Source organism: Lates calcarifer, linkage group LG11 (genome assembly GCF_001640805.2).
Source record: "Lates calcarifer isolate ASB-BC8 linkage group LG11, TLL_Latcal_v3, whole genome shotgun sequence".
Lineage (NCBI taxonomy): Eukaryota > Metazoa > Chordata > Actinopteri > Centropomidae > Lates > Lates calcarifer.
The window spans coordinates 14,690,138-14,704,568 of record NC_066843.1 but is presented as its reverse complement, the minus strand read 5'-3'; the positions used below and the strand labels follow the sequence as shown (position 1 = coordinate 14,704,568).

Here is a 14,431-nt window from a genome sequence, read left to right as displayed (position 1 = left end):
TAAACCAGGATATGAAGTATGTGCCCTAAGAGGAGTGAAGCACTATGTTTGGCTTCATGTCACATCCGAGGGTCCTTGAATTATCATCAAGTACTACTCTGCACCAACCTGATGAGCCCTAGGTGTAACACTGCTCACAGTGATGGTGGTGCCCCTTTTCATTTTTGCCCTCACCCCTTAGACAGTCTATGCACACCACTGCCTGTGCAGTATGTTCAAATAGGAGAGGACATGAGAGTCACAGGTAGACTATATCATATATTTTGTGGTTGTAAAACAGGATTTAAATGGATCTAAAGACAGGCTACAGATCATTAGCTCAAATGACTCATTCCTAGCCAAACCTGAACCTGAACGGTGCTTACCTAAAACCACTGTCTCTAACTAAGTTTGTTTGTTTTTACTTTTAATGTAGTAAGACAACAAAATATCAGGTGTAACTAAGAAAGTCTGGTTGTAGTATTTAAGCTAGTTTAAGTGATTCTCCCTTCTACCAATCTTAGGGTTTTACAGGATTCATTGCCTTTAATAATTTCATTCTTGTCAGGTTAGAGGTCTCTGCTATGTATCCATTAAAACCCAGACTACAGACTATACTTTAATGATAGGAGGTGTGTTGTTACTGCTTAGGAGGGAACTGTGAGATACATTACTGCCTTTGAACAATGAACAGATTTTAAGTACAGGTGTAATCATAAAGCAGGCAGAGGTGGACAAATCTAGCAATACTTCAATCTGATATTTATTAAAAGGTGATTAACTATTTGTTTTATATCGAGTTATGTTTTGACTGTGTACTCACATGTCCATGTTGATGATTTTGAGTGTGTTTAACGTGCATGTCTATGTTACCCCCCCATATACACCATGCCCTGTCTATCTGCTGCATGCTTACATGCCTTTTGATGTAAGGTATGATCTATGGTTGAGAGGGGCTGCGCAGGGTATGTTCAACATCACAACTTTTCACAAACAAGCTCATTAATGAATTAAACGTTTCAGAATAAATCTAAAAATATTAAATAAATATAAATATTTATATTGATTTTAACTATTTAAAATGAATCAATCCGCATTGTTTCACTGTTAAATTAAATAAAGCTTTAGAAAATGACTGTGATGTTGAACAAACACTGAAGCCACTCTCTTCTCCAATGGCAACACTACGGTAAATTTAACCCAGAAAAACCAGAAAAATCTCAATAGTCTAAAACTTTGTTTTCTTTTTTTGATTGATGACTGAATTCAGGGCCTGTTGTATGCCCAAACATGAGAGTTATGCTTTTCTGTGAAACAGCTGATTAGACTACATTACATTTGCCTGGAGTATCAGCAGTTTTAGACCAGTGAGACATGTTACTAACACAAGATGAAAAGAGCGGCGTTCTGCTCACACCATATACTGCCTTCTAGTATAATTCTGTGATTGATGTGTTGCGTAGATAGAAATAATTTTGTGTTGCGGCCAATCTGTGGTGCTCTTCTTTGCTTCTGAGTCTGCCAATAAAAACCATATGTTTCTACCAATTCCTTTTCCTCAGCTTGACATGAGACCACAATAAAACAAACAAATCCTAATAAAACACTTTTGTGAGTATTTGGACTTGCTTTTGCAATAGGTGGTGTGTTTCTGATGTTCTTGTCAGCATGTCCTTGTATTTTCTACAAGCTGTATCTCAAAATCCTCTATGTTTAACTAAAGTTCTAAACAGTTCTATTACCCAAAATATTTGCAGATATAGCAGCCAAGACGTCTGCTATGTTTCTGAGTCTGCCAGTCAAAGCATGGTTACAGGAAATGTCCTTCTTCTACCCATGTCTAGAGACGCCTCGGGGTCAGGGTTTTAACATGCACTCGCAGGGAGGGAAAGGGCATCAGCATTTTGCCGATGAAAATTTTGCTAGCAAAATTTCCTGAGACACACGGAGGAAAGCAGCAACCCTACTCAGCTTCACATGCAGAAGGTGCTGCATAGGTTTTCATCATCAGTAAAGAAATCTATGACAAAAAAAATCATATTATTACAAGTATTTATAGTTCTTGTTCTATATTAGGATCAGCTTTAAAACAGGGTTTGGTATTAGAAGATTAGAAAAATGAAATAGACACTACTGAATAATGTGTTGCTGATATTGTTGTGTTTTTTTATCTACACTGGTGGCAGTTCTATTGTTTGAGAGTGAGCATACAAATTTTTAGTTGGGTTAATACAAATGTAGGATTGAGAGGTTGGTTAGAATGGCCAAGTCTCCTAAGACTTCCATGCAGTGTTAGGGGAGGGTTGGGGGAGGGCTGCAGTCATGCACTTACATGCATCAGACTGGCGTAGCCCACGCCCTCTGTCAGTGATCAGTCACTGTTTGCGTGAGCTAGCCAGCCTTTCAAACTCTCCCTTTTTTTTTTAGTTAATTAATTCTGAATAGATTGCCCTAATTTGTTTCTCTGTCATTCTCTTTCTCTTTTTGTCAGGCTCTGAAAGCAGGCAGTGCTCAGAAAAATAGACTACCGACCAGCCCCTCCATTCTCCTTACTCCTGCGCTTTTTCTCTATCATTTTGAGCCTCTTCTCTTCCCGTAAGCGGGCCTCCTCCTCCTCTTGGTCCTGCCGGCACTTGTGGAAGTTCTCCACCACAACACCGACAAACATGTTGAGGACGAAGAAACTGACGATGAGCAGGAAGGAGATGAAGTAGAGCAGCATCCAAGGGTTGTGGTTTCTCACAGGCTGAGTAGAGAAGAATAAAAGTAGAGAAGAGAATATTATAGTTTTTATTAGTTCTTGCTCATTGCCTCACTTAGTAAAGACACATAAAAGCCTCACAGATAACAACGCAAATTCTTTAAAAAAATTTTTCTCCATTTCTCTTGATATCTCAGATAAAAGTTTTAATTCTTTGGGTTCTAGTCACTCAGTTTATTATGTTTTTGCAAATATGACTATCTAAGCCAACACTATTTCAGCACATTACACCGCAGGCAGTCCTGGATCTGAGGACAGCAACATCAGTTGAAGCTTTGAAGCGTGTGCTATAAACTCCTCTTTTGAGCCTTGCTTTTACTTAGAATCTGTTTTTATTACACCACTCCTATTCAACTTAGCTTTTTTAAAAAAAGAAATATTAATTTAATTGTTTACGCCCACTCTGTCTCTGTTTCACTCTACTATCTTGATTCTAATACTGAGACCAGTGGTTAAGCTTTTAAGGCAGGTGATTGTGCATGTTGATGTTAGTTTGCAGAGACACCACTCTCTAACATGCATTACACTTCAAATACATCAAGCCTATTTACACAGTTTAAGCAGTTTTATTGCTGAATTAGATCTGCTACTTAATTTGAGTGTTTTCTCATACATATAAATAGTAGTAGGCCCACGATAAAATCACCAGCATGAATCACAGTTTTGTTTAAAATTGTTTCCTTCATTATGTGTGACATGTAATATGTGTATGAGGAGAGAGGCGTGTCATTGTGGGTCTTTAATGAGGAGTTGTAGGTTACAATACACACAGACTTTATGTAGCTGATACTCAATCGTTAACAAATATTTGTCTCAGATCGCAAACCTGCAGAACGGCTCGGCACATTCCTCACATCATTACCTGTTGGTCCACTCCCACTGCATCCAGCCCATCATACATGATGTTGACCCAGCCGTCCTTACACGACAGGACAAACAATGACATCAGGGCCTGGATAGGAAACAAAGAGATGTAAAGTCAACACACAGGGATTTCCCCAGTCATAATAATAATTCACCAGGAGTTTTGCTGCATGTGGATGTTAATTCCAGCTGGTCAAAAAGGTTTTTTTCTACATTTACAAGAAGTAAAACAATCCTCTAAAAAAATCAGAAAGACATACTGTCTGGAATAATCATTTATTTGTGGGTTTCGGCTGAGTCATTGTGCACTGATGATTGTGTTAGCAGTGGGTCAGTCTGTTGGTCTGTACCTGGACCAGGTTGTCAAAGTTGTACTTCCTTCGAATCCAGCGGTAATTTGCCTGCAGACAGTCTGACTTGTTGGTGATGTTTTTTGTGTCCAGACCTTCACAGTGGTAGAACTTCCCTTTGAACAGCTAGAGAGTGAGAGAGAGACAGACAGAGAAAGAGAGAGAGAGAGAGGTCTTCAGGGCTATCTGGCTGCCATTTACACATTATCTCAATTGCAGAGCTTGCGGCTTTTAAAAAATTCAACTATTAATGCCAGGAATAAAAAGGACGTTTCATAGGGCAAATTCTTATCAGAGGCTTCTCCTGAGTGCTCGACTAAAAGCTGGCCTGAGGTCATGTTGTCCCTTTTCACGCTTAACCTAATTGTCATTCTTTCAAAACTCACACAGGCTTATTGTCCGTTGGATATTCAAGACACTTCCAGTAACCCCTCAAGCCACAATCACATATGGAGCCACTCAACAAGACTGACATTTAAGCTACAAAGGGTAAAAAGCTGAGCTTAAGCTAAGACAAAGCAAATGACAAAGCAGTGTCATCACTGGAGAGTGTGCATTCAATCTCTACCTTGCTTACATGTCCATGTTGTGACATTGTGACTTGTTTAAGGCAAGCCCCACTTCGTGTATGTGTGTTACTGCATGTAAAGGCAAACTACCTGCACCCCCAAGATGCCAAAGACGATGAAGAAGGCGCAGCATATAAGGACAATGTTCCCGATGGGTCTTAGAGAGGTGATGAGAGTTTCCACAACCAGCTTCAATCCCGGGGCTCGACTGATTACCCTGGAAAACACAAATGCAGATATATAGATGTCTGTTAGTACCAGCCCTTGTAGTCCAGTACCTGCAGACACAAATATGTGCACAAGTATCAACCCCCACAAACCGATGATAAACAGTCACACAAATACACTATTTACCTGAGTGGGCGTAGTGTTCGTAGCAGGCGTAGGACTCTGAGGATGCCCAGGATCCTGTTTCCGCCAGTGTATGCCAGAGAGACCAGAATGTCGACCAGAGACACAAACACCAACAAACCATCCAGAACATTCCAGCTGGACTGGAGGTAGCTCTGGTTTCCAAAGCAGAAACCGAGAGCCACAACCTGGTGTTAAAGCACAAAACACTGAGCCAAACTGGAACTGTTATGGAATCAAAAAAACATTACCTCACCTGTAAATCATTGATCTAGAATAATTCAAGAACTGGTAAAGCGTTTACTTAGCATATACTACAAACTACACCTTTTACCACAAAGGCAGAAAGAGAACAGTATGGTTTACCTTCATGGCCATTTCTGCAAGGAAGATCACAGTGAAAATGTAGTTGGACACACTCAGAAACACTCGCTCCTAAAGAAGAGAATGAAATTAATATAAAGACAATAAAGGGGATGTCTTCGAATGGAGCTACTACCATCAGTTGTGTTACACAGTGAACCTGGTGCTTTAAGAGAGTATTGTATTGTGGGTAGTTTTGAGCCTTGATGTTGCAAGGTTAATGTGTTTCTATGTCTGTCTACAGTGAGTCGACTACAATAAATCATCTCTGGTCAGTTTAATGTATAGTGAGGCTTTTATTGATTAACTTGATTTACCAGTGATGTGAGTAAAACATGAACCATTTCATGGCCACTGTAGAAACCTGCCTTGCTTTGCAACTACAAAACACAGCTGGAGACCTTGTAATTGTAGGTTGTGTGTATGTGTGAATGTATTTGTGTCTCACCGTGCTGTGCGGCTGTATGTCAGGTCTCTCCAGAGCAATGGTGATGCAGTTGAGGAAGATAAAAACCAGAACCACATGGTCGAACAGTTTGTGAGAGATCACACTTTGGCACCACACACGGAATCTAAACACACACACATAAGCACGGAGTCATCTATAAAATGTCCATGGTCGGTTACAGCTAATGACCAAACAATTAGCCATTAGAAAGCATTAAAAGAGAAGAAAAATGAAAGAAGTGAACCAAGATAATTAAATCAAGCAAGAAATAAAGAGGAGGATAGAGGGAAAAAAGAGTCAGGAGGCCACAGGGTACCAAAAACCACAGAGAGTGATACTGAATTTTGTGTAGAGCACAAGTGACTCACGGGCTTTCTGGAGAGAACAAATACAGCGACGAGTCTTCGTGCTCTTTGCACCAGCGGGGCTTCATATTACGGAGTTCTTTCTTTATCCAGTAGCACAAAGAGTTCTGGAGGGGTGAAAGGTCACACATCAGTCTCATCAGCTGCACCAACAATAATGCTTTCTTTGTAATTCAATATTATCTTTATTTTATTCTCAAGAGAGGAAATTATTACTTTTAAGCCAAAGACAATGAAAGAGTATTAATGAAAGTATTAACTGCCCCAAACTGTTTTCAGACAGTTGTATGTTTTCTGCCTGACAAATATATATTAATATATTTTGTTTAAAATGGCTAGCTTGTCTATGGGATTAGCAGCAGTACTGCTAAAGAGTAAATGCACCTTGAATCCTCTCTAAAGATAGATGGTTGCCTCAACTAAGATACAAGTTGTAATGTATGAAATTTCAGTCTTCAAATTTTCAGTAAACCTTTTTTTATGTAACTGCAGCCACAAGAGAGAGAACAGTAATACCGAGTGATGAATGTAACTGTATTGTATTTTGTATACTCTCATTAAAAGTTGTTTAAGAACTGTTTCAATATTACAAACACAGTATTAAGCCCTGTACTGTGGAGAAATTGTGATCTTAACTCTACTGATTCTATAGACACAGTAAATATTGAAATATTATTTAAAAATGTGTTGTATAACTTCATTGTGAAAGAACATGGTGTGCTGACAGCAAGAACAGGTGTATCATGAGGAATGTTCACACTCAATACACAATTACATTAAATTATTAGAAAAACAATACAGGATTTCTTCTGAGTTTCCACAATGTTGCTAATGTTGGTCCTATATACGGGGGCACAATAGACAAGTGTTTTCTTGCACAAGTGGAGATGTAGGTAACTCCCAACTTAGCTAGTCCACAAGCTCAATTGAAAGAGTGGTGAAACTCATTAAAGTTTGTAATAAAACAAACAGGAGAAAAGCTTAGGTGCAGAGCTTCTGTACTTTGGGATTCTAATTAAAAACAGCCCAAAGTCAAGCAGCCCAAAGACATTGCTTATTTGGCAGGCCGCCGCTTGTGTGAGTCTGTGTGCAAACTGGGTGTGTCCTAGTGTGAGTGTGTGGATGAAAAGAACCTGCTGCTCAGATATCCTTGGAGCTGAAAATCCATAATCCTTGACACAGACACACACAGAGAACCACATGCATATACACATGTCTTAGCTGGCACAGCACTCACACACAAATACACAGACTGATGTGCGCATACTCTTGCATGCGTACACGCAAACACTGACCCGTACATGCACACACTGGTAGATTATCTGTATAAAGCTTCCCATATTCAGTGTACCCAGGGAGAGTTCTTTTGTTTCGGTGGATTTCATGGGTGTATAAACTCAATTTGGAGCCAATAAAACCATCAACACTGTCGCAACAGAGGTCATCCAAAACCACCGGGGGAGTACAACCTTCTCCGGTTCATACACACATGCACACACATGCACAGCCACAGTGACTGTACATACACAAGTTGTTTTGTACCCGCTGAGAAAACAATTACTGCTCAAGCCAATCAATTAAAGCATGACAATTAGTGTCCCTGCAGGCCTTGCAGTGTGAACATGAAACACACACTATAATATCTCAAAGTAAGAGAGAGACAAAGGGCAAAGAAGACAAAAGAGAAGTGGATAAGCAGGAAAAGACAGAGATAAAAAACAGAAATAAAATGTGTGGGCAGAATAAGAGATTATGAATTTACATAAGAAAGCAAAACTACAGAGGCTCAACTGTTCTGCAAATATGTCAACAGGCCTGTAGTACCACGAACAGAGGCCACATATCCTCTGTACTGGCCCAAATTGATTTTGAGATTCTTTCATTTGTTTTTAAAGCACTGCACGGACTGACACCAGGTTATGTCTCTGAACTGTTTGTCTCCTGTTGCACTTCCAGATTCCTAAGGTCTACTGACCAATCACTGCTCTCCATTCCAAACATCCAGTTCAAAGCCAAAGGTGATTGAGCATTTTCAGTTCAGTTCAGACTCATGGTAACTTACATCATCGTCCATGTCATCTTCAGGTGAGGAGTCATCCTTGGGGTCGGAGTTCACGTTGGGGTCGTAAGTCAGGGTCCTCCCGTTACAGTCACCGTACTCCGCTATTATGGAAGGCAAGAGAGTAGATGCCTGCAGCAGCTCCAAGGATCCTGGCCGCAACCTGTTGTTCCCCCCAGCCTCCCCCTTGTCCTCCACGCTATCTTCCTCCTCGCCTCCCTCCCCAGACAGCAGGCTCTCCCTCTCGCCACTGGTGTCTCGCCGTTTGAGGCTCGGCGCTCTTCCCAGGCTGTTCCAGCTGGAGCGGCGGCTTCCCCACGAGCTGCCGGACCCACGGGGAGGAAGAGGGGAGCGCCGGCCGGGACTTGATAGGCTCTGGAGACACAGGAAATTGGGGTGAGCGTAGCGGGTGGCTATGAAAACGTGTTTCTGTGCTAGAAATACAGTAGTTTCTAAATGGCCACCTGGCCATTTTGGGGCAGGGGGGGCAGGGGGGAGTTTCTGACAGCATTATGTAAAGGTATTCTGAGTATAGCTTTCACAAGTTTCAGGATTCTTAGTCTATTCTGCAGTAAAAAATTTTGGTGTGAGTCAGTGACAAAGAGCTTCTTTCATAAGATATTTTCCACAGGGGTCCACATTGTCCAGCGAGAAATTAATTACAGATAAGGCAGTAATTCATTAGTCATGTAGAAATAGAACTCTTCCAAGCAGCATTGGGGGAATTGATACATCTGTCACATGGATCATCTAATTGATTTCCAGGGCAGCCGCCGATTGAAACATTTTAAAGGAAAGGGATGTTATATCTGTAATTCTGATTCTTGAGTTAGAGGAAAAAAGCTCACTCCATAGCTGGAGTATGACTGTGATGGTCTACCTTTTCAGGTACTATTCCATTTGGGAACTGGGATGTTACACTTATCAAATGGTATATATCACACAATTCTCTATATATGTTGTATATATATGGCAGGTAATAATATTAATGACTAACTGCTGACTGATAAACAGGTTTAGAGTCATTTTTACCATTCAACGTTTGATAAAACTCACCAGAGAATGTTGGTCATAGGCTAAGGGCTCCATGGAAGTGGAGCTTCCACGGCGAGACTCTGCATGACCAACGCCCGCTTCGGAAAATCCCAGACCCGCCTCGCCATATCGAGGCATCCCCTCTCGGTACATGAGCTCCTCCCCCAGGATGGACTCAGGCCCCAGAGAGCTCTTAGGAGTGGGCATGGGTGTGGCTGCCGTTCGCATGATTATAGGAGGAGCCATGGAGCCGCGAGGGTCAACATGACCATTGGCTGTCATCATCAGAGAGTACATCTTGAGCTCTGTGTAGGAGCAGAAGGGATGAAGTCATTGTTGTCATCTTTTATTCATTTTATTGTTTTGGCATGCAATTAGCGATAAGTTAGCCATAAAACAATATTATGAAATTAACTGACTGTATCGTCTGTAGTTTAACCTACCAGTGTCTCTGAGCTGTTCTACTTTCTCATCCTCCTCAAAGTTGTCTGATTTCTTCTCATCATCTGACTCCGATCGATTAGCATCACCCTACAACACACACATACATTTTTTTTTCTATACTTCTTAACCATTGTGGAGAAGATTACAGGTGCTATTTTTTTTAATCAAGACACAGAGAGCAAGCACAGCAAAGAGGAGATTGGATGAAAGCACACATGATAACAGGGCTGGAGGAGGAAGAATTGATTATTTGAAATAATCAGTGGGCGTGTCAGGGACTGGTAATAATCTTCATCCTCTTCTACCCCTTTCAAAGCAGTAGTGCCTTACAAGACGTGACAGTTTGGTAATTGAGAGTCTGGACTTGCGGCCCTTGGATGGCTCCATTGGGAGTTAATTAACAGTGAATGAAGGTCCTCATACAGCATGAATACACACGGGTGAGTGATGCTGTTAGAATTAGACGATAATCTTTACTCTGCTCTCCTGAAATTAGTGCCATAATTGGAAAAAATCTACTTTTCTGTGCACTTACATGTGTCTAATGGTCGAAGAACTGAAGTGAAACAAATGTGCAAAAGATGAAAAAAAAAAATCCATCTTGATGCCAACTAAAACATCAAAAAGATGGGGACATCTCACAGGAAAAAACACTGCGTGTGGTATGATCACACAAACCTAGAGCCCTACATCTTAAATTACACCACATCTGACAATGTGTAACAATAAATCATAGGAAACTGAACCAAATATTATATGCAGAAGTCAACATAGTCATTCTCACCTCAGCCTGGAAGCCCTCAACCAAGATGGCTACTAGTAAATTGAAGAGCACATAGTTGCCAAATGTCATGAGAGCAACAAAGTAGAGAGCTGCCCATGGAGAGGTAGATGCCATGCCATTATACAACACCACGTTCCAGTCCTCCTGGGTAAGGATCTATAATTCGAATAAAACACAATAACACAGAGAAAGATTAAGGCAAAAATAAGGAAGGAGTGGAGGGGAAGAGATGGATAGAGACAGAAATCGACAGGGGCAGAGGGAATGTGAGGCTCAGAGATGTAATAATCATGAGAAAGAGAGTAAAGGTCCAAAGATGTTAAGACATGGGAGAAAAGGAAGTCAAAGGAAAGCACAGACAGAGAGAGAAAATGACACAGGTGGAAAGGTAATGACAGAAATGGAGCAATATTAGGCTTTACGACACTTGTGGGTTGCATATGCTTTATAAAACCCACTACTGAGCTACTTTTATTGCAGTCGTGCCACAATCCTTCAATTTCATACACATGGGATTACTACAAGTTGACATGCAATGTGTATGTGGGTGTGTGTATTATATGTGTTTGTGTGTATGCGTGTGCCTGTATCTAAATCAGTGTGAGTGATGAAAGCATTTAAAACTAGGACGGTGTTCATGATGCAGAATGAAAGCTCACTTCCTCACCGCCCACTCATTAAATACTGTGGCAGAAAGACATTTCATTGTGCTCTCTGTGTGAACGTGTGTATATACATATGCATGCACACAGAGATTTGTGTATATTGTGGCTACTCCTCAAAAAACTATAGTAAGTATATATAGTGAGCATTCACGTGACAGCCAGTTCTGGATAAAATGCTTCTTCAGCATCTCTCTTGTACACACACACCAAAGTGAGACAGTCCGCTGCATTCTGTGTTCTACCTTTCTGCTGACGCATTCAGTGTAGAAAAGAGGACAATCTATCTGGAGCGATTGAACAATATCTCCACGGGGGGGCAAAAAAATGATATAATCGTGAAAGAGAGATGGTGGACTCGCATAACCACAATTTCTCATTTCACAGCATTTGGCTAATGAGCAGAACTTTACATTTTGATTTGGGATGGTGAAGCAGCACACATGGTCTTTGTTGGGATAAAAATATGAGTGTGTACACATTGCCCAGTGTATTTCTTGCCACCATACTGTACTAAAGAATGAAGGTGCTGCCATTTTCCCCACTTTTTTGACTCAGTATTGTTTTAATAAGAAACAGTAAGGAGAGTGTAGTAGAGAAGGCAGGTACATACCTATCTTGATACAGAGAAGCTTTTTAGCTCATGCATGAGTGACAGCAAGAAGATTACCTGTACAGCTTTATGTACTGCAAGTGTGAATACAGTGCAGGGGCAGCCCACTGATTTAATTTAATATTCTTAAAAATAACAACATTTATGTGACTTGGTGGTGTAAACATCATTGAAAAATTCACTGAAAAAGACTTGTTAACTGGTGAGTGAAGAACACACTATTAAATCACATCCCACAGACAGACAGACAGACCAGAAATATCAAAAAATAATAACAAATGATACTAATGATCCATAACAGAAACAAATTTAAAAAATGTACATTACAGGACTAGTGTGACATTTTGGTTAATATACTTATTTGTTTTGTTTTCAAGAGTTAGATGAGAGGATCAATACCCCTTTCATGGTCTCAACTTTGTCATCACTGTGTGGTTGCCAGGCAACCAGCAGAGATGTCTGGAAGTAACTGCGCTCAGACAAGAGATAGTCTGTCATATAACCACCCATAAAAGTGCAGCTTGCGGTTTTTACACTTTTTCAATCAAACGTTAATTAGTAAGCTAGCGGTTATCCTTTGTTTCCAGTCTCAATGCTAAGCTAAGCTAACCTACAGCTCCTAATTACCATATAGACATGACAGAAATTAAGTGTATTACTCAAAACATCAGACTACTCTACTACTACTAAGTCAGAGTAAGTCCAGTTTTGACAAAAACATGACCAAGAAAAAAACTATGAGAGCAATCTGTGAATACAAACAAGTAAACACTAAAATACAGCAGCATTTTAACTGCAATCCAAATGGGAAAACAGGGAAAATCTCTAACTCATGGAGACAAGAATTTACCTGGAACACAGTGACGATGGCCCAGAGTAAAGAGTCAAAGTTCTTGCGGTCAGGGATTGTGTCTCCATTCTCCATTTGCAGACTGAATTTACAACCAAACAGATGCATACCCAGTATACTGCAGAGGAATAAGAAAATGCAGGCATTACAGTTTAAATGTATGCATTTTAGAGGCGATAATATTATTATATATATATTATATAATATTACAAAACAAAACATTTTCTGTGACTGAGATACGTGAATATATACGGGCTGCGAAGGTTACGCATGCTGTGTGAGCATACCTGAAAGTGAAGATGAAAAGCATTAGCAGCATGCAGAAGGTGGCCACATTGTCCATGGTCTTCATCAGCACTACCAGTTGTCTTCTCAGGGCAGGCAGGAAGCGAACCAGCTTCAGAACACGCAGCAGACGAAATGTTCGCAGGACTGACAGTCCACCGTCTGCCTGACCGATTATTTCCCACACACTGAGAAAGACAAACAAATTTGTCTCAAAATGCTAGTGGACAACTTAAAAGATGGAGCTTGCATTCAGTCACTTCTGTTATGCATGTACTACAGGTACTATGAATATGGCCTGTTACTAAAGTCTCATATTTTTAGTGTTCCATATTATTACATTACTAGAATTCATTATTTAAAATGTCAGCATTACAAAATGTAACACATATTTTGAGGCACACTAGGAGCAAATCTGTGGTGGTTAACATTTCAAAAGGTCCCCTGATCCGATATGAGCTCTATCAAACTAAATGACAGCCAGACAGTGAACCTCGACTCCCGACAGGATCAGGAATCTGCTGTGGCAGCAAGCAAAGCTGCTCCCGTGTGATCCATCACGACTGTGTCAATCTTAGCTATTGTAAAGATGGATGCTGCTGCAGTGAACCTGGCACTCGAAACTTAACGACTGACAAGCTGGAGGGGAAATAAGAACGGGGGGTGGCTCTAAATCGAACATTAGCTGTTATATAGTTTGTGAAATCAACACTGATCCAACTCATGGTTTGAGTGACTCTGCATTTTGTTTCTGCATGCGGTTAAAATGGCAGTTACCTGGAGAAAGTCTAGTTCTACAAGCATGTTCCTAGCCCTCTGACACGTTCCTGAATTACTACTACAGCTCAAACAGAAGCCATCCATCTTCATAGTTTTCCTTCCGAAAACTAAAGCTCGTTTGCACATTCAAAACTACTTACCTGATGATAACGATGATGCTGTCAAAGATGTTGTACGGATTCCTGATGTATCCAAACAAACCGAAAAGCCAGCAGCATGAAGCCCATCTCCAAGACGAACATACTGGTGAAGACAATGTTACTGATCTCTAACACATCAGTCAACTCCTCGGGCTGGAGGGATAGGGGAGAGAGAAAAAGCAAGAGAAAGAAGAGAGGAAGGGAGACAAGAGAGATGAGGCAAGAAATAAAGAAATAAGCAAAGAAAGAAAGAAAGAAAGAAAAAGTCAGTTAATATCTCCACTCTATTATCGCAGAACTGTAAAACCCTTTTGGTCTCTGTGCCCTGAGCTGAGACATTATCAATCAAGTTCAGAGCTGCAGTCAGGGACAATCAATCACATGGGACCAACAGCATCCATCTATCACTGCTGATCCACTCCACTTACCCCACAGTACAGTCAGTGATCCAGCAAAGATTTAACTGAGACCCCCCTCATAAAGTATGTAGTCAAGCCCCTTTATGGAAAAACGCAGCAATTTTGTGCTCTGGTAAACATATCATGGAACCACATCCTTAACTTTTTCTTTATAGAAACAGTTTGGCTTGAGCTGAATCAGTGATATAAATGTGCTGAATATATATATATATATTTCTAAATATCTCACATGCCAATATCCATCCTATACAACCTATAGCCTTCTTGAGAAAAGGACTGGGACTCATTATTTCAGATGCCTCGGTGAGTT

At 40.6% G+C, this 14,431-nt stretch overlaps 1 protein-coding gene across 1 annotated transcript in view; it reads right to left on the bottom strand.

The window, feature by feature from the left end:
* The window catches only part of cacna1ha (calcium channel, voltage-dependent, T type, alpha 1H subunit a), a 55,322-nt gene that overhangs the window by 16,907 nt on the left and 23,984 nt on the right, over window positions 1-14,431 (bottom strand). The window contains 16 exon segments of the mRNA XM_051073854.1: window positions 2,512-2,725; window positions 3,603-3,692; window positions 3,955-4,080; window positions 4,614-4,740; window positions 4,878-5,062; window positions 5,241-5,309; window positions 5,686-5,809; window positions 6,054-6,157; window positions 8,113-8,484; window positions 9,166-9,449; window positions 9,588-9,675; window positions 10,373-10,528; window positions 12,498-12,615; window positions 12,785-12,970; window positions 13,703-13,767; window positions 13,769-13,855. Coding sequence (XP_050929811.1) covers window positions 2,512-2,725; window positions 3,603-3,692; window positions 3,955-4,080; window positions 4,614-4,740; window positions 4,878-5,062; window positions 5,241-5,309; window positions 5,686-5,809; window positions 6,054-6,157; window positions 8,113-8,484; window positions 9,166-9,449; window positions 9,588-9,675; window positions 10,373-10,528; window positions 12,498-12,615; window positions 12,785-12,970; window positions 13,703-13,767; window positions 13,769-13,855 — 2,395 coding nt within the window.